The 20,145-nt window shown below is 47.8% G+C and overlaps 1 protein-coding gene across 2 annotated transcripts in view; it reads right to left on the bottom strand.

Annotated features, from left to right (window-relative positions):
- Positions 1–19,994, bottom strand: part of rab3ip (RAB3A interacting protein (rabin3)) — a 39,034-nt gene extending 19,040 nt beyond the window's left edge. The window contains exons 1-4 of one of the 2 annotated variants that reach the window (XM_062518462.1): positions 19,693–19,994; positions 3,622–3,805; positions 2,169–2,493; positions 1,125–1,302 (exon numbers count right to left, since the gene is read on the bottom strand). In XM_062518462.1, coding sequence (XP_062374446.1) covers positions 1,125–1,302; positions 2,169–2,485 — 495 coding nt within the window. In that variant the 5' untranslated portion in view covers positions 2,486–2,493; positions 3,622–3,805; positions 19,693–19,994. The remainder of the gene's footprint in view (positions 1–1,124; positions 1,303–2,168; positions 2,494–3,621; positions 3,806–19,692) is intronic. The other variant, XM_062518461.1, reaches the window with a different exon arrangement.
- Positions 19,995–20,145: the final 151 nt, after the last annotated feature.

Below are 20,145 nucleotides of genomic sequence, written 5' to 3'. Positions count from 1 at the left end.
GCCTCGCCTCGGCTCGCGTCGCGGCGCCGGCTTTGTTTGTGTAATGACCTGTCAGGCGCGGCCACATGAGCCTCGTACGGCCACGGCTCTCCTGAGCCCGAGGGCTCCCTGTGGCCGGTGCGCTGAATTCGCTAAAACAGGCGCAGGGCACCCCTCGGATCAGACAGAAAACTGAATGCGTGCGTGGGTGGGTGAGAGAGAGTATGAGTGTGTGTGTGTGTGTGTGTGCATGTAGGGGGTGGGTGGATGGTGTCTTGTTCTAAAGCGACGCATCGCGACGCCCCGCTGCTAGAACACAGCGGGAGTGGTGCGTGCGTCGCCGGCGGTGACAGTCAGCGCGAGGGCTAAAAATAACAGATGCGCCGGGGCTGGCTCCGTCACTGCAGAGGAGCAGCGCTAACGGCTCCACCAGCGCCTGGACCAGCTGCCTCCTTCAAAATGGCTACCCGCTACACCAGCAAGGGGCACGGGAGGAAGAGGAAGAGGAAGAAGAAGAAGAAGAAGAAGAAGAAGAAGAAGAAGAAGAAGAAGAAGAAGAAGAAGAAGAAGAAGAAGAAGAAGAAGAAGAAGAAGAAGAAGAAGAAGAAGAAGAAGAAGAAGAAGAAGAAGAAGAAGAAGAAGAAGAAGAAGAAGAAGAAGAAGAAGAAGAAGAAGAAGAAGAAGAAGAAGAAGAAGAAGAAGAAGAAGAAGAAGAAGAGGAAGAAGAAGAAGAGACGACTGTCACCGCCTTCCGCGTCTGAACCTGCGGTTCCTCTCGTACGGAGAATGATTACCATTGCAACAACACTTCATCAGTAGTGTAAAACTAACCTGTCTCACGACGGTCTAACCCCAGCTCACGTGTTAGTGGGTGAACAATCCAACGTTTCTGCCAATTCTGCCGCACAATGATAGGAAGAGCCGACATCGAAGGATCATAAAGCGACGTCGCTATGAACGCTATGGCCGCCACGCAAAAAAAATCCCAACCATGACAAAGACACAAACCGAGGACAAAAACAGACCATTATGTGTGTAGATGAGCGCATGAGGAAATGAAACAGGAGTGTGTTCAATGGGAATGGGTCCATGGCGACTATGGCGAGTTGGACTGGAGTAAGGGGGGGTTGGGTGGGGGCTCTTACCCTCTGTGCTTTGGCCAGCTCTTCCTTCAGCCGCTCGTAGCCTTTCTCTCGGACCTCCATGACGGAGGGGCTCCTGAGCCGTGATAGGCTGTCGGTGCTCAGGCTCAGAGGGTCCTCCCCTTCCTCTCCGCCCTCGGCAGAGTCCGCCTCGGACGTGGCAGCGTCCAGACCGGGAACACTGCAGGGGGGCGTGCACACACACACACACACACACACACACACACACACAGATATGCACCGTTAGCACGCAATGCCCTCACATGATCAATAGACAATCATGCACAATTAGTTCCAGCTAATCAACTGATCAGCAAACAGTCAAACACCCAAAATAAGTACCCCATGTGAAACCCTGCCCTGTCCCAGCACATGATTTGATTGAAAGCCTTCTGTGCCTCCTCTATCTATCAGTGTACAAGGTATGCATGTGATACATACTCGGCAGACCAAGACCACCTCTGCATTCCAAATTGCCTGTGCGTTTGAAAAAAAAAAGGCTATAAATTCAACAATATGTTCAAACATCTCAACCAAGGATAATTAGCATACTTAAATTAATGAAATGAATTGAATGCAAACAAATAATAAGTCAAATTTAAATTCCTTTGGTCGTGGTTTCTCTTTAAAAATACAGCACATTTTTAGACTCCAAATGTGTCTAAAAACCTTCCATCACCATCCTAAGACATATGGACTGAAGATTACGCTCCTCGATAATAGCTTACACTGTGGCGATGTTGGTCCCACAGGGGACAAAGAGAAAGTAAGTGAATAATGATTCTCATCTTCTCAGGAGAAACCTTGTCTCCAGGGGAAACTCTCTCTCTCCCTTCCCCTCTCTCTCTCTATCTTTCTCTCCCCCTTCCTCACACACACACACACACACACACACACACACACACACAAACAGACACACACAGACACACACACACACACACACACACACACACACACACACACACACACACACACACACACACACACACACACACACACACACACACACACACACACACACACACACACACACACACACACACACACCTGCCATTGTGCGGCTGCTCGTTGACCAGGTGTGTGCCCAGGTGGCGCGGGGTGGAGTAGACGGGCTGTGTGGGCAGCTGGTCGGCAGGACGCAGGGCGTTGGGGCGCGCCGAGAGCGAGTGTGTGCGGTAGATGGCCGTGGGCGGCGTGGTGCCCGCGGTGGTGGCGGCGTTGGTGCCGGCCGGTGTGCCGCCTCTGGACGAGCGCTGGTGGTCAGCAGCCAGGCCGTGGAGGTCCGGCGTGGTGGGAGAAGCCAAGTTCACCTCGTGGAAGCCTTCCAGGGGTTCGCTGGCCATAGCCCCGCCCACGCTCATCATACACAGGCCTGAGGTGAGCATGCACACACACACGCACGCATACACACACACACACACACACACACACACACAGAGTACAATAAGTAAATGGCACAGATCAGTGATTAAGCATTTTATGAATCTATGGAAACTAGCAATGCATAGAAGTGCTGGTTTGCGCTGGGAAAATGCTAATGCACCCCCCCCCCTCCCTCCCCTCTACACATGCATGGATATCTGAAGAGGACTGTGAAAGGCAATCTGTTATAACAACACAGACATAACAACTCACATACACAGAACATTGGCTCAAAATCCTCCTCAATCCTGCTCCTCCACAGTAATAACAACCGCATCAAGTAATCTCCGCAATGCAACAACAGCATCAAGTAATCTCTGCGGTGAGCCCCTAATGTCACATATCCCTCAGACCTCTTACATCCACAGGTATGTGTGTGTGTGTGTGTGTGTGTGTGTGTGTGTGTGTGTGTGTGTGTGTGTGTGTGTGTGCAGGGGCCGGTTAATGCGTCTCGTGGCCTGATTGTAGCTGCAGCATGAGGGATTATAAAGTGTAACTCTCTCTCTCTCTCTCTCTCTCTCTCTCTCTCTCTGTCCCAGGTGCGGGCGTTCTGATTAAAGACTGGCACGTCTCGGCGTGGCTAGGCGCCGTGGCCTCTGCTGTGCTGGGAGTCTGCTTAAAGTGGGTCACATTTACTACAGGCAGCTGGGCACAAACACACACACATGCGCGCACACACTCACACACAGGGCCAGGTGCAATCGCTCAGAGGGGCTCGTTTCAGAAGCCTCGGCATACATACCAATATGTATTCAGTGTGACATGTAATATTGCGAGTGCGTGCTCGTACTTGTGTTCATACATGATACACGCATGCCATAGTGCATCATATATCTACCAACTGTGACACAATGTGTATCCTATGGTGATGCTACAATTACACAATTATAATACAGGTCCTATACAGTATCAATCTATTGACAATAATTGTTTAGAAAACAAGTAGTTTGTTGTGGCAACAGACTGTGTCATCTTGCTAGAATTTACTGCTAAAACGGCTGCCCTTCTCACTCCCTATCTGACCACGCCATTGTTGGCTGGACAGAGAGCCTGCGACAGACAGGGCTGACAGACCCACCATTTTAATGAATGTCTTTTGTGGAAGCGGGAGACTGCGCGGCTGGGAGATCAGAAAAGCGCGCCGCTGGCGTCCGTAGCGCTGGCAGCCTCCACGTCTCCAGAGATCCGACCCCCGACTAGCCTTCTCTTCGCCGCCCGCCGTCCGCTCGACGCAACACGTGTCCGTCTGCCGTCTGGGTCTCCTGGAGAAGAGGAGAAGAAAGAGAGGGGGAACAGAGAGGGGGACGAGAGAAGAAAGAGAGGGGGAACAGAGAGGGAGAGAGAGAAGGGACAAAAGAGACAGTTGTTATTTGGGCTCATCGTTCCCTGAGCCCCTTGTGAGGAGAGATGCGCTGGTGATAAAGGGCAGGGCAGGCTGGATAACAACACCTGCAACAGAGAGACAACAGGCTGGTCGCTGAATGCCAACAGGATGTCAAGAGGAAAAGGGTAGAATTGGGTTCAACACAGTGGAGCATTCCAGTCATTCAGCCATTAAAGAATGGGTAAGCCCAATCTGCAAGCTTAATATTGGTCTTAGTGGAAGGCTGGTGGTTCTAGCCAGATTCCTCCTGAGTCCTGACCCTGTCGAAGCGTCCTTGAACAAGACACTGAAACCCCAAACTGCTCCTGATGTGCAGCTTGGCACCTTGCATGGCAACCTTAGTCATTGTCATTTAAGAGTGTGTGTGTGTGTGTGTGTGTGTGTGTATATGAGGCATTACTCTGTAAAGCGCTAGGAGGAGTAGAAAAGTGCTACATGAATGCATTGCAGTCCATTTACCATTTCATTCTCCATCTCACCAAACATCTATACTAATACTACTACTTTTTTTGCTTTAGTTGTTTAAGAGCTGATTCTGATCGACTGTGTGCATGCTGACAAAGGTCTGAGCCAGACGTTAGTCTGTGCTGTCAACATCAGCTGCCAACAACTAATTACATTTCCAAGAGTTTTTGAAAGTGCATATTTTTGCTTCTGTGCTGCTGCAAGCTTTGAGCCGTGACTCAGACCTCAGACTAACTGGCAGCCACTACAAACTGGAAATGAGCAAAAGATTTTTCACTTCTGCAGTCTGTCTAATCCTTCCAACCTCAAACGCACACGCTCGACACTTCTCGGCGGCCCGTGAAAAAGCTCAGCAGTTTTGTTTGTAAGTTAAGCACCCTTGTGTTCCTCTATTAGGTCTGGCAAAACAAAAAAAACAACAACATCAACAACAACAACAACAACAGTCATTGTCACAGACTGTATCATTCCCATCAGACAGGTCTTCCACACCCAGTTCCAGGATTTCTACCTTTTTCCTTCTCCGCTCTCTCGGCAACACCTCGTAAAGACACGCCTTATCATGTAATCCAAAGGTTAAACAACCAATCGTGATGCCCCCTCCCTTTGATGTTTCAACACAGACCGTCAGTTTCCCAGATTAGACCTCCCCCACCTCCTTCTTAATCAGCCTCAGGTAATAATGGCCTTACATGAGCCTGACTGGGCACTGCAGCTGCCAATCAAGTAGGGTTCACGTGGCAACAGGAGCACCGATGCCGGATCACCGGGGGCACATCGGGCGTCGATATGCGGCAGTGTGGGCAGACCGCAGTCTCGCCACCCTGTTGCCAGGACAGCTCATTTTCAAAATGGACACTGCTGACAGTGCTGCGAGGGCTTTGAAAGGCCAAGCCAAATGCGCACTCCCATATTTACAGTCTCTCAGTGGCAGCAGTGCAGGGGGAAATGGAAGGAAAAGTACAGAGCGTACAGTAAGGGGGCAACACTACGCTATAAATTACTGCTGGACGCCCTGAAAAACACACACACACACACACACACACACACACACACACACACACACACACAGAGGCCTGGAGCAGCACACATTACAGGCGCCCACACAAGACAAATATCTGTGCATGTGCACACACACACACACATACACACAGTAAATATGTGAGCTCACACATATGGGTTTCGGCTCTTGATAAGAGAATATACACACACCCTTGAAATATAGGCAAGGCCCCAGACACAAACACAGGCCCGCGTGTGTGTGTGTGTGTGTAGGACTGTGCCATCACCTGCATGTTGCCATATATCTGCATGCTGGACCTGATTAGATGTGGAGTGAGAGGGATAGACCTGCATAATGCATGAGGCTCCAGCTGGCCTGAGGTCTGTCACTGTACATCACACACCGTCATGCTTCAGCCGGCCACACGCACGCAACACAACACACTCACACAAACATATAACACACACTCACACACTCACACACTCACACACTCACACACTCACACACACACACACACACACACACACACACACACACACACACACACACACACACACACACAGTACTCTATTACAAGCAAGACTAGCCTAGGCGCACATAATATTAAGGTAAGGCAAAGACAGAATTCTGCTGTTTCACATAAACAAATCAATCAAAATGTTGTTGCTTTTCTTTCCATCAACCAAGAGACTTCCTGCCCTAGAAACTGTGGAGTTCTGGAACGTTCTAATTTGCAGGGGAGGAGGGCTCTGGCGGGCCCCACCGCTGCCTAACGCTCCGGGGAAGGGTGCTGCCTGCTGCCCCTAATCCTGCCTGGATCTCAATGGCCAAGGAGAGAGGGAGAGAGAGGGAGGGGGAGAGAGGGAGACAGAGAGGGAGGGAGGGGGAGAGAGAGAGAGCAAGGGAGAGGGAGAGTGCAAGAGGCTGTGGGTAACCTGCCTGGATCTCAGTGGTCAGGGAGAGAGGGGGAGAAGGAGAGAGAGAGAGAGGAGAGAGAGAGAGAGAGAGAGAGAGAGGGAGAAAGAGAGAAAGAGAGAGAAAGAGGGAGAAAGAGAGAGCAGGAGAACAAGGGGTTGAGAGTAACCTGCCTGGATCTCAGTGTTCAAAGACAGAAAGAGAGCGGTAGAGAGAGAATGGGGGTGTGTGAGCAAGTGTGTGAAAAAGAAAGCAAGTGAAAGAATGACAGGGAGGGGAGAGTGGCAGAGCTGCCTGAGTCGTAAAACGAGATTAGATGGACAGAGGCACACAGCACACACACACACACGAAACAAACATTAACAAACCCACAGCAGGGGACGGCAAAAGTAGACTAGTGGCTCGAGAGGAGTGATGAAAGAGATGATGGAGCAAAACAAAGGGGGTGGGGGGGGGGCGGAGGGAGGGGCAGAGAAAGAGAGACAGGGAGAGGAGAGGGAGAGAGAGAAAGAGAGGCAGGGAGAGGAGAGGGGGAGAGAGAAAGCTGTCAGGAAGGAGGACAGATTTGCACTCCCGCGCTGAGGCGAGATGCAGCCACCTGTCATATGAAAATGTCAGCTGTTTGCCAAAGCAGCCCAGCAGGAGAGGGACCCAAGTACTGCCAAATCATGACAGAGAAGAGAGAGAGAGAGAGAGAGACAGAGAGGAGAAGAGAGAGAGAAAGAGGGGGAGAGAGAGAAAGGACTCACCAGAAATCTAGCTATTGCTGATAGCATCTTCAGGGAAATGCCTGCATCTCTGCATAACTGATCCAGGGCAGAGAGAGTGAGAGAGAGAGAGAGAGAGAGAGAGAGAGAAAGAAATAAAGAAAGAGAGCCTGTGTGTGTGGCTGTGTGTGGCTGTGTGTGGCTGTGTGTGGCTGTGTGAGGCTGTGTGAGGCTGTGTGAGGCTGTGTGAGGCTGTGTGAGGCTGTGTGAGGCTGTGTGAGGCTGTGTGAGGCTGTGTGTGTACGCGTGGCAGACAGCGACAGCGAGATAGTGCACTCTAGAGATGGAGACAGATGGGATTTTTAAGCTGCCATGTTAGCAGTCCGCGCTAACTTCCACCAGATGTAGCCTCCCCATCAGGGGATCCGCTGCCTGCCCCAAAGCACTGTGTAGTGTGCACCTCCAAAACAAAGAGAGGTAGGGACAGGTAGACAGGTAGGAAAGTCTTTGGGAATTCACCCGACTGGTCAATAAACTTGCACCACGTTCAAATATTTAGTTGCTGAGTACTGAAGAGCTCACATTTGCTGTTTCACAGAGCCCTGCCATACGTCTCCAGTCTAGTACCAGTCCGGTCGGGCTTCCAATTGAAAATCCATCATATTACATTAAGTTGCGCCGCATCGTATTTCAGAGTCATGTTAGCAGGTCGTCTTTGCTGCATCAGGCTCGGCCTTAGAGCCAAGAGAGAAAGGTGGGAGAGAGGGAGAGATTATGGAGAGAGAGAGTAAAGAAAGAGGGAGTGAAAGACATCAGAGAGGACACAGAGGCAGAGATGGGGGAAGAGCAGGGAGGAGAAAGAGAGAGAGAGGGGGGGGGTAAAGAGAGGGAGATGGGGGAAGAGAGGGGAGGAGAGAGAGAGAGAGTGAGAGAAGGGGGGTAAAGAAAGAGAGGGAGAGAAGTGAAAGACATCAGAGAGGACAGAGAGGCAGAGATGGGGATAGAGAGGGGAAAGAGAGAGAGAGAGAGAAATAAAGAAAGAGAGGCAGATAGAGAGAGAGAGAGAGAGAGAGAGAGAGAGAAAGATAGATAGAGAGAGAGAGGTATAGAGCAGAGTCTGAGCTCCAGCACCTGAGCAGTGCAGCAGGGTGAAACCCATCTCTCTGCTCCCCAGGGAGATGATATGGTGGTGGTGGGGGGGGGGCTGCTGCTGACTGCCAGCCGCAACACTAGCCACCACTCCCTCCGCACCCCCACTCACACCGTCACCATGGAGACGGTGGATCCTCTTACAGCAAGGGGGGGGGGGGGGGGTGGGGGTGGGCCTGTCTGTTCCTCGAGGACCAGAAAGAGTGACCTGGCCTCTTCTGCCACGTCACCCAGACAAAGCCATGCTACTTCAGACAGCAAAGGCCGGTCATTGCCCTAATGACCACAGACACAGTGCATAAAATTACCAGAAGCTAATGTGAGTGTGTGTGTGTGTGTGTGTGTGTGTGTGAGTGAATGAGTGTACTGACTAAATGCTCTCTGTGTGGAATCCCCCTTTGTGTGTGACGACTACTGTGAGTACTGCAAGAACTACCATGCATTCAGCATGTGTGTGATCTGAAGCCATATTGTTCTACGGGTATTTCTGGACAGCGAGAGACAGGGGGAGACGCTGCACTGGTCACCTTCATCTCTTGGCAGAACTGGGTGAACAACACCTGATACACACACACACAAACATTCATCAAATATTCACACAGGCCAGTTCACTCATTATCAGGCTACCAGGCAGCTGACCGCTTTTCAGCAACACACGGGAATCCAATACTTGGTCCAAAAAAATAAATAAAGTATATAATAATGAAGTACAGTTCAGGCCTAACCTTCACAGCATATTCAAATCAACTCTGCTGCTTCGTGGCTGGTTCATCTACACTGGCTTGGCTTCCCCAAAGGTTGCAGCTTGGCCACACCACCACGCAGCGAGTATAGATCTTGAGTTCAGGACGCCAGCCAAAGGCCGTCAGCAAGGGCTGCTGCTGCAACCCGATAATGGCCCGTTGTGGCGCTGATCTTGTGGCGAGCGAGCGAGCGAGCGAGCGGGGCGGAGCGGGGCGGAGCGGAGCCGTGGCGAAATTGCGCCGCTGAAAATAATTCATCAAGTGGCCTATATAAACCATCCACCGCTGGCAGGCAGCAGCAGCAGCAGCAGCAGCAGGAGCAGCGGCAGCCACGTTAAGCCTCTCGTGACGTGACGCCAGAAAGGGGCAAGTCAGACATGGGGGGGGGGGGGTGTCGCCGCCTATTCTTGCGCTCAATGATTCTGCCACTGATCTTTCAGAGCGTGTGGATTATCCCACCGCTGCCACCGCGCCCAATTTGGATGGCAGCGGCACGACGCTAAGCACGCTGTGTAACTCATTCACAGTCCTGCGAGCGAGCGAAAGCTGGACGAGTCATTGAACATCACCGGAGATTAATTAACTTTTAGTGGCTTGCATGAGTCACTGCAGTGCCCACACAACACACAACTCTGGAGGTAATACAGCGAGGTTCTGGAGGTTGGATTGCTAGTTGGTTGTGTGAAGGCCAATTCGCAGGTCCAGTTTCCAAATCCCCCGTGCAGCAGGCTATAATAAAAGTAGGCGTTTCACACAGCAGCAAATCATATTTCTCACCCCTGTGAACAGCGGTGTGAGAAAAATGACAAATCTCCCACAGCCACATCTTCCCAGCTGAACACAAAATCACAGCAGCTGCTGCTCAAGACAAATATCACCAAAGCCTACAGATGGTACGGGTTGAGAATGCTCCTTTCTTTCCCGCACATCGGGACTCCCGAAGCATCGGGACTTTAATTAAAAGTGCAACCGCAAGGGGGCAACATAAGACCGCCCTAATAAAATGAAGGTTCGGCTCATACCGGAAAACACGGAAAAACCCGAAGACACCGCGCTGGTGACAAGCAGAGAAAAGAGACATCACGCTCGGCATGTCAGATTGCAGTTTCAGAGTTTTCGAATGTTTTACAGCGTACCTCACAGCTGGCTCTCTCACTCGACGTAGCCTATAACTCAGTCAGTCCAGCAGAGATGCCAGAGCAACGTTTTGGTCAATGGAGAGGGAGAGAAATGCTCCGCATATCCGTCTCATTTAATCCGTCTCATTTAATCATTAAAATGAAGGTGATGACTGGCGAAATTATAATCAAACGACGTTTCAATAAACCATTGTTGAAATTAATGAAAATGGTTTTAGAAGCCTTCAATTCAACCTGAAAGACTCGATAGGCAACCTTAGATTAATTCATTAATTCATTACGGTTACAAGACCGCATTTCCGTGAATAGGCTATTATTGTCAAGGCGAAGACGAAAGAGATGGACAAGATGGACATTTAGGCTACATTTATGCTAGGAATACTTAGAAATGTGTAGGCCTATAGGCTATTTTAAAACGGAGGCATGTTCATTTTAACCGGCGACGCTGGGTAGCTTACCCAGCACTTTATCACAGATTTTGTCCCCACCACTTTTGACAACTGAAAATAAAATGTATTTAACAGAAATATCTTTAATAGGCCTACATGCCTATCATGTCACTTTACTTATAACCATAGGCTACATGCATGGAGAAGATCGCGCATTTTGTAACATTGTAACAATGAATGGTCAGATATGCGATAGGGCAGTGAGGGTGATTCATTGTAACCATCGACTAGTAGGCCTAGCTCCGCAAAAGAAGTTTCTAGCAACTTAGAATATATGGATCTCGTTATGCATGTTCATGTTGATTCAGAGATAGACATAGACTACCGTGGGCTACTGTGCGTCAATATAACAGCATTTTATCATGTGGTGAATTAATGACTAACGTCAGTTTAACATGTCAGAACTTTTGATCGGCGTTTCAAGTGCATGCCGCGAATAAATGAACTCGACTGACTGAATCCTTTATATTTCTTGGTGCGAAGTGCGAAGAGATTGACACTCGAACTGTGGCGTAAATGGTTGAGGCATCTTAATCATACGTCAGCGATCGGGGTTCAAAACTTACTCTACGAACCTCCGGAACCCATTAAGACAAGAGGCATTATTTTATTAAAAAGCGCAACACACACACACACACACACACACACACACACACACACACACACGCACACACACACACACATTTTTTACATTTACATAATAGGGCTCGGGCACACGCCTTGCATTCTAGGAATATCGCCGCCATTGGTATAGCACTGAACGTAATATCCATTCATTCAGATGCACAAGACAAGAAGCAGAAATATAGTAGCGATTTATTCTTTTCCTCTTGCGATCGTGGGTTGCACTGTTACACCCCACTACACAGCAACATACTACCAAGAAGGCAAAAACTAAGTAACAGGAACACACTAAAAGGCGGGAGTAAATCCATAGTAATCCATAGTAAACTAAGGAGTGAAGCTGCCAATGTGGCTGTGCCCGCAAAGTTTTGATGTCTTGATCCCGAGCCCTAGTGTCAGGAAGTGTCTGTCGAGAGAGAGGGGGAAGGGAGGCAATCGTCCTCAATGCCTCATATAGGTAGGCTATAATGTCTAGTGAACTGGTTAGACAAGTGTGGGGGAGGGGGAATGATCGCACACGACAATTGCTCTTCATGAAATGGGTAGTCTCACAGACGTTTGTCGATGTTTAAACGTAGCCTACTGCATCACTTGCGAAATCGTGAAAAGACGTGGCGCATAGAATTATTAGGCTACTGGATTTAATATAGCAAGTCCATAGACTTTGTTCATCCTATATTAGCCTATATTAAAATGTAATGTGCTGCGGGGAAGCATTGGGGAAGTCAGTTTAAGTTGTCCTGTAACAATTTGCCTCTTATTATAATCAAGAGTATGCAGCCACTACGCACATAATAGTCTAGGTTACGGGCGGATGCGAGCAACCCCATGCAAAAGAAGGCCTTAAGTTAACGGACTGAAGGCCTGTTTACATGTCAAACATGCATTAAATCTAAGAAACGAAAAACACAAATATCATGTATTGTGTCGTAAACAGTTAATGACTTTGTGGCTGGCCACTATGCGCAACTGCATCGCGCAGTGAGCTGAAGGATAGGAGGACCGACACTTATTAACACAAAGCTTTGTAAAGCACTAACAACCACCCCTCAAAGTTCATTGTCCATAAGTCCAACCTATAAGTATAAAAATCCGACAATCCAAAACGATAACGAGATCTCCCAGAAACGAAAAACAAGTTTGTTGAGTAGCCTAGTCCTTCCAACAATCTCAGCTTTTGCGTTTGTTAGATAAAAGGCATTCTGTCCTGCTGTATTCCAATGAGAAAAAATCATCCACAAGGTAGGCTAAGGGTCACGGTAATGCAGCATGCAGGAATCTATATACGCACAAAACGAATGAATGGGTTATATCGGCCAAAACGAATGAATGGGTTGGGAGAGTCGTCTGGCTGTGTCAGCAGACTGCAGTCGGTCTCGAGGGGTTAAATAGCGCACGTACTTGAATTTTAATCTGAAGAAGACCACACGGTCGAAACGTCATTCCTTTGTGATAAAGAAAATAAAATCAAATCAAAAAAGAAGGATTTCAAGTGTGCGAACCTTTTTCCATTTTTTATGATTTAGCCTACTCTTGTTCTGCACCTTGACCGGGGATGTGCACAAACTTTTTTACTACACTTGAATTTTAAACCAACTCTTCTCTAGCCTATATCCTATAGCCATACTTTAATAATCAGATGTTATGCTCATTTTTGTAGGCTACACCTCACCGGCAAGCACGCACGCAAATGCTGCTTTTGCACATCTACAATATTGGCCAGGCTATATAGAATAGGCTTTTAGGACTGTATTTTGCCTTCGTGCAACTTTAGTTGTGCTCAATCTAAATTGTCCAATCCAAATATTGTCAGTAAGGATAGGTCATATTACCAAATGGCGAACCTCGAAAATTATTTAGGATATAGAGCCGTGTCCATTACGCATGCAGTTATTTGTTAGGCTATTGTTTTATTTGAGTGTTTTTGTCTACCATGGCAAACATAGTTGAAACGTTCGCTCTAAACTTATGTATTTCCAATCGGCTTTCACAATCAGCTACAGCTGCGCGGCGCGGCGCAGATGATCGCCATGAAAACTTGCAATGTCTTTACAGAACTGCTTTCACTTCCCCGAGTCGCGAACGCAACATGCACAACAACCGATATTTAGCAAACACATGTATTTCCAGCTCTCAAAACCGATGAGGTCTAATGATAGCCTAATAGTTATGACATTAATAGCCTATTAATGACCTCATGTCGGAATGGCACGTTGTTTGAAATAAAAGTTAAATAGGCCTAGGCCTACCGCCGAGTGGGGATATGTCGGAATGAACAGCGGATACCAGCTGGGTTGTAAAACATTACTGTAGGCTATTCGTTGATCTTATCGATGCAGTCCTTGCGGCCACTTCTCCCCATCGTAGGAAACGTTCTGCTTAGTGTTGACAACACAAAGGCCTTCACGTTGTGTGGCAGTGCTTGCTTGCCCTTCGATCCATCCCAGTTGGTGGTTTTGCACCTGTCCCTGAGTTATAGTCTATATGAGTAAGCGCTTCTCTAACCGCATAATAAAAGAAGCACCTGCAGCAGTGCTTATGGCAAGGCTATTAACACCTGTCACTGAGCTATGGACAACCAGTTATGCTCGAAAATTATCATAATAACAGACACACCTAATTGTATGGCTCTACGTTTAAACACATCAAATAAGCAAGCATTTCCGCAGCAACGTTTGCTTTCTTTTTCTGTCGGTCCGCGGTTGCTTGGTCAATTGCGCAGCAAATTGACCATTACATTACTTATATAGCCTATTTCTTATAACGAAACGCGAAGAAAAAATACGAGGACTGACCATCTCGTTTCTCCGCGTTTCCCCCAATACCATGGCGACAAAGAGAAATAAATATGATTTGACATTTAAGCTGATTGCTGACAAATTTGCCACACAATTCGGGAGAAGCAGCGGACAGGAGCGCCACCACAAGCAAGCACTTCTAGCCCAAATTAACATGGCAACGTTGCCTATGACTAAAGTGTCTAAGTAGGCTAGTCCTACTAATATTACATTTGATTGGTAGCATGTTTGTAGCGCGCCAGTTTACCCATCCCCTACATCAAAACAGCTTAGAATCAATCAAAGAATCAGCTGTGTCGGCGTTAGGCTGTAGGCGATTTTCTATAACCATTTTCATTCATTTCAACAATGGTTCATTGAAACGTCGTTTGAATAATTTCGCCAGTCATCACCTTCATTGTTATGATTAAATGAGATTAAGGAGTCGACTATTGACGGATATGCGGTCTTCATCATTTTGAAATGCGGGATGAAACTTTCTGCCACCTGGTGGTTGTTTGGGTACATTGCCTTAGCCTCGAAAAAAATCGGCTTGACGGCCTGCGGGATCTCTTCGGGAGTCCCGCGGGAGAAGGTGCATTCTCAACCCGTACCCACTGTAATTTGAGCTTCAGGTCCATAACCACCCCCTTCCTACTCCACTCCACTCCACTCCACCCCACCGTACACACAAACACACACACACACACACACAGACAGACACACACACACACACACAATTTCTTACCCTGAGGAAAATCCCCACACATTCATTCCCTCCACCACAAGCTCTCCTCTGCAGCAGCTCATCATCACTCATTCCCTGACACCTGCCATGATTTATAATGTCCATTCATCAACCAGAGGCTTGCTGTAATCGGTGCGGAGAAATCAATGTTTGGCTGCTGAGGAGGGCAGGGTGGGGTCACCACACAGCTGCTGCTGACCCTTCAGACGGTATTGGAGGGCAGCACACAGGAAACGAGGAGAGGGCACCCACAACGTCCTGTACATGACATGCATTGGGCTGTTACAATTGGCATACCACTATCGACATCTTGTCTGACAAAAATACGTCTGCGGTCCGTTTGAACATGCTGGAAAGATGTGGTAACTGGTACCAAAGCTTGCACAGTTAAGGAATCTTGAAGCAGTGGGATTGCAAATCTAGCCCCTTGTGAATAGAATTCTCTATGACTATTTGAACAGTTCAAAATGGCTCAACAAAAATGAGATATTTTAGAATCAGAATGTGTGTGAGTGTGTGATATGTTGATGGTTTAATAGGAAACAAAATGTTGTTTAGGGCCACATTTCCATATCCAATTTTATATCTAAAGTGGACGGACAGTGAGCGAATAAAGTCGCAACCAAGTGCAACTCTTAACCTGTTTTCGCACTGCAGGTATAAGTGGGCGTTTTTAGTCAGCCAGAGCATAAAATCATGAGAAAAAATGAGTATCTGAGGCGAAGGCCTTTAAAGCATGAGGAACAAAGCCCGAGGACTGTTATTTTAGAACAAAAAGGCAGCACTCCAGATAATCTGTCATTCTGAAAGGCCTCCACACACTGCACTGAAGCACCTGCACCCAAACAGAGTCAAGGCTGACTAACCGTCTTTTGGTTTCTCCCTCTCTCCTTCCTCACAGGCAAAAATTCTATACACACTCGCTCACTCATCCACACACAATGCATTCATTCCGCTTGTGTAAATGATAACGTAGTAGTGTGATTGGCTAACTAGCACTATAGTGGGCTTGGCTTGGTACCTTTTTCCTCTCTTTGACCTCGATTCTGCATGTACTGTAGCATTCCCATGAGATGGGAGTGTCTTGTGACTGAGCTCAACTGTACTCAACATCCAGCCACCAACCCATCTAATTTCATTTGCCGAAACAGCTTCTTCATGGATTCCTGGGCCCAAACCTTGGGTATCGTCGTGCAACAATATCTTCCTCCACACTCCATCTAACCTATCTTTCCTCCTTCCCACCATGCTTTAGCTCAGAGAAGCTCTTTTTTTTTCGCCCCTATATGCCGCCATCGCCACGCCAACAGCTCCGTCGGCCGCGAGATTCGCGCAATCTGCGGAATGCGGGCCACCCAGCCGGAGATGACGGCGCGACAGCCGTGTGCGGCGGCTAGGCAACGCTGGCTGGCTGGCTGGCTGGCTGGCTGTCAGATGAACATTCCCCCCCTTGGGACAGGGAGGCGAGGGCGCGTCAGCGCACAGCTTGTGCGCAAAGGAGCGGCACTAACAGTTACCGACCACAGCAGTGAAATCGCCCACATTGTCTCGCTGTAGACTAGCCTAGAGACTGCCTTAGAGATGTGACGGTGAGGTGGTGCTAGCTATGCTAATATCATAAGCTAAAAGATAGGCAGGATGAAATGGAGGTGTCTGACAAGAGGGAAAAATAATACAATGACTAGATTGAAACAGGTTTCTCCTGTCAGCCCACAAAACTACTACAGGTGAGACAAACCTTTAGGAAACCGGTTGGGAAATTGTGATTTACACTAGACTAGCCTGATATGAACTGAAGTCTGATCCTTTTTCTCTCTTCCAATAAGCATCAGAGCAACTTCATGTGAGCAAAACGGCTTTAGCAACACAGCAGGCATGGCGAGCTGTCTTGTACACACATTACCGAGAAAGAACCACAAGGCCAGCAATGAGAGAGAGGGAGAGAAGGACAGCAATGAGAGAGAGAGAGAGAGAGAGAGAGAGAGAGAAGGAGAGTGAAGGCCAGCAATGAGAGAGAGGGAGAGAAGGACAGCAATAAGAGAGAGAGAGAGAAAGAGAGAGAGAGAGAGAGAGATAGAGAGAGAGAGACACACAGAGAGAGACACAGAGAGAGAGATAAATGCTGTTCATTCAAGCTTCTCGTCTTAATATCTGAGACCTTCTGGAGCACTGTCAACTGACATGCATCAGCTCAATCACAGTCCCGCACACACACACAAAGGATGGATTGTCCCTCCTGCCTTCCAAGCCCAGGGACCAAAACCTCATTTCCTTCTCAGCCCATCTGTATGTCATTTGCTTATCTGGAGCATGCCGTGGTGGTTCCATCATCATCCCAATCTCATCCCTTAATAACAACATTCCCCTGCCCTGGCTCCCAAACCAAACCCTTTCAACAGTGACGCATCAAAGAGCAGTGCTAGTGAGTTTAAACCAATGTGTTCATGAACAAACACATCTATCCACTAGCCTATGTGTAAAGTGAAGTGACGTTTATTTATATAGCACATTTCCTAGTATAGAATGTGCTTGAAAGATAGGGAGCAAAAGTACATGATAAGCACATTACGTGACCAAAAATATGTTATGACAAAGCACAGTCCGACTCAAAGTGAGCCCTGCCCAGAAGTCCTTCCTTCTTTTCAAACGTCCAGTCAGTCAGTGTGTGTTCTGCTGCTGTCAGTCAATCCATTACCGTGGAGATGGCCAAACCTGTACTGAAGGTGTGCTGCTGGGCTGAGCCGATCGCTGTGTCTAACAATAGCTAGAGACTGTGTGTGGGCTACACCAGGAAGGTGGTGAAAGCAATAAACCACACAAAACATCCACATTAAGCCCTCGGACATCAACCTTCATAGCAGCTCTCTCACTGCTACTCGGGGCACTGCAACCCACAATCCATCTGATGTACTTGTTTCATTTCCATTAGGACAACCACACTTTTTTTCTCTCGATTATGTCTATTTTGTGTGGGGGTTTTTTTAGCTTCCAAAGCATAAAGCCAGTATTACCAATTTGTTCAGGACCATGATATAACCTACTTATAAATGAGCTGGCTAGCCATATATGCCTCTACTGTAGAAAAAAACCCTGCAATCTATAGCACTAAAGCTTCAGTCTCAGAATTAAGTTAACAAATTCAGATTAGAGACTTCAGGGGTTAAAAAACACAAAACAGAGGACAGAGATGGGAAAGAGAACAAGAGATGCTCCTGGCTTCTGGCGGAACATAGAAATTATGTAGGCTAATACAACTGGAGAGAGATGGGTATACTGTAGCAGCCAGAGAGCCACGAGAGGAGAGAGATAATCCAGTTACAGTCCACTCTAATCGAGGAGAGATAGCATCCTCGTCCTCCATCATCTTCATCACTCTCTCCATCAGACCTTGCAGACCAAAGACACACCGCCACGCCAACCATAACCCTTCTTCTACTCTCTCGGAGTAGGATACAGAGAGGGTGCAGAGTTCAAACTATAGTGTTTGTTATTCTCCCCTCTCTACCCCCAGCTTGTAAGTGCAACCCCACAGCAGGAGGTGCCGGCTGTCCACTAGACAACAGACTCGGTAAGCCAGCCCCTGTGGATTACTGAGGCACGACCCGGCCAGAGGGCAGGGGGGGGGGGGGCAGCTCAGGAGAGGGCAGAGGAAGCAGGCTGAGACTGAGTACTGGTGAGTCTGACCCTGGCAGTGCTGGACGACTTGGTCAGAGATTCTCTGTGGAGGATGCTTGATGGGTCAAACCAGAGAGAGTTAAAGCGGAAGGATCTTTGGTCAGACAGCCTGCTCCAGCAGGCAGTGGAAATTCCAAGATGGAAACAATGGACCCAGTGTCAACACACCATCCTTGGAAGATCATATGTCATTCGGAGAGGCATGACATTAAATTGTTACCTTTCACAGAACAGATTGACCCCAAACTGGGCTTCAAGACACCTTAACCATAGTCTAGTTGGATGACATGTGAACAGTTCATGGTTCATCATCTCATGCTGGATCTCTGAAAGGAGATCTCTGGTATGTAGCCAGGCATACATTTTGCTCGTCAATCATCTTTTATTGGGCCTGTGTAACACTCATTGGGTATGAAATGTTTTCAAGACTCTCCAAATGGGAATCGATTCCGACAGCTCCACAACTAACCTAATGTGTCAGTGTCAAAGAATATTAGCTTTTCAAAGGCACAACACAACCTTTGCACATAACAGCTCTGAGTTCCATCGACTCCAGACTTCGACCAATCCCTAAACTATGCAAGGCATAGGGGGATGGGGGAGAAGCAGACTGGACATTAGTCAAATCATAAGACAGCTTAAAGTGAGGCAGCACACTGCCAACAAAACATGACTCTTAGCCATTAGACATTCTAAACAACGTAAACTACAATTAAGTAGCACCGTGTGAGCTTCCAACAGAACATGACTCTAACAAAATAAAGATGATTGCGCATAAACCGTGGATGATACACAACTAACTACACCTTATAAGACCTTGATGGACAGCATTAAGCACATGGAGAGAGTATTACTACAACATGTTAAACACACATTAGACGGTAGGATACTGATGTAAAGAGACTGACACATTATTTTCTAGAAGCGTTTGGAACATGCTAAATGTAACGTGACATAGATCGTTCCTCCATCGTGAAGTATCCATTACAGCAGCATAGCATCCCTTGATACGATAGATAAGGAACAAGGGAAGGATCATGGGAAACCCTATAACAGTTTATGCAGTAACCTTAACGTTAGGATGTTGGACGCAATGTTTAGCCTCGCCATGCTGTAAATATCAGTGTAGTGACTAGCCAGCAACAAACACCTTATGTTAGCTATTAAGTGATGTATGGCAGGTGCTAGTTAGCCAAACATTGAGTCAACATCTACCTTGTACTGCTTTATGCTAACGCTCATATCGAATAACTAAGCAGTTCAGCGTTTAATCTAACACACATTAGCAAACGTTACCAGCAACAGAATGACTGAAGTTAGCTGCTACGTTAGGGGCAGTTGGTATCAATTTTTGGTTAGCTAGCAACTCACCTTTGGACAGATCCACGGTCAGTTACATTAACGTCAGATCAGGGTGTCCCAGTCAGCAAGCTAGCCTGAAATACTCCGAGAGGCGATGAGAAAAAGTAGACATGACGTTTTGCTTCGTTTTGCTAGAAAATACCTGTTCTAACTGACATCAGCAGGTCGTCTTTCTTTGATCACTTAGAAGCACAGTGCGTAAGATGGTTACTGTAACTAAGGGACCGACCGAGTGAGATCCATCCATTTGCCCTGCCTCCTGCTGTCACACCTGCCCCTTTCTTCTCTCCTGTGGTGGCAGCCTAGATGGGTGGGGGCAAACCTCCCTAAGACGCATGCGCCCTAATTTGCTCCATAAACATACTGAAGTGGTTACGTTTTTCAGAGTAGGCTACCGGTTTGGCCAGCCAGCTTGGTCTCGGTGTCTTGGGGCCATGGTTAAGCATGCCGAAATAATGGATC

The sequence above is a fragment of the Sardina pilchardus genome, chromosome 17, assembly GCF_963854185.1.
Source record: "Sardina pilchardus chromosome 17, fSarPil1.1, whole genome shotgun sequence".
Taxonomy (NCBI): Eukaryota; Metazoa; Chordata; class Actinopteri; order Clupeiformes; family Clupeidae; genus Sardina; species Sardina pilchardus.
This window is presented reverse-complemented; position numbering and strand designations above follow the sequence as displayed.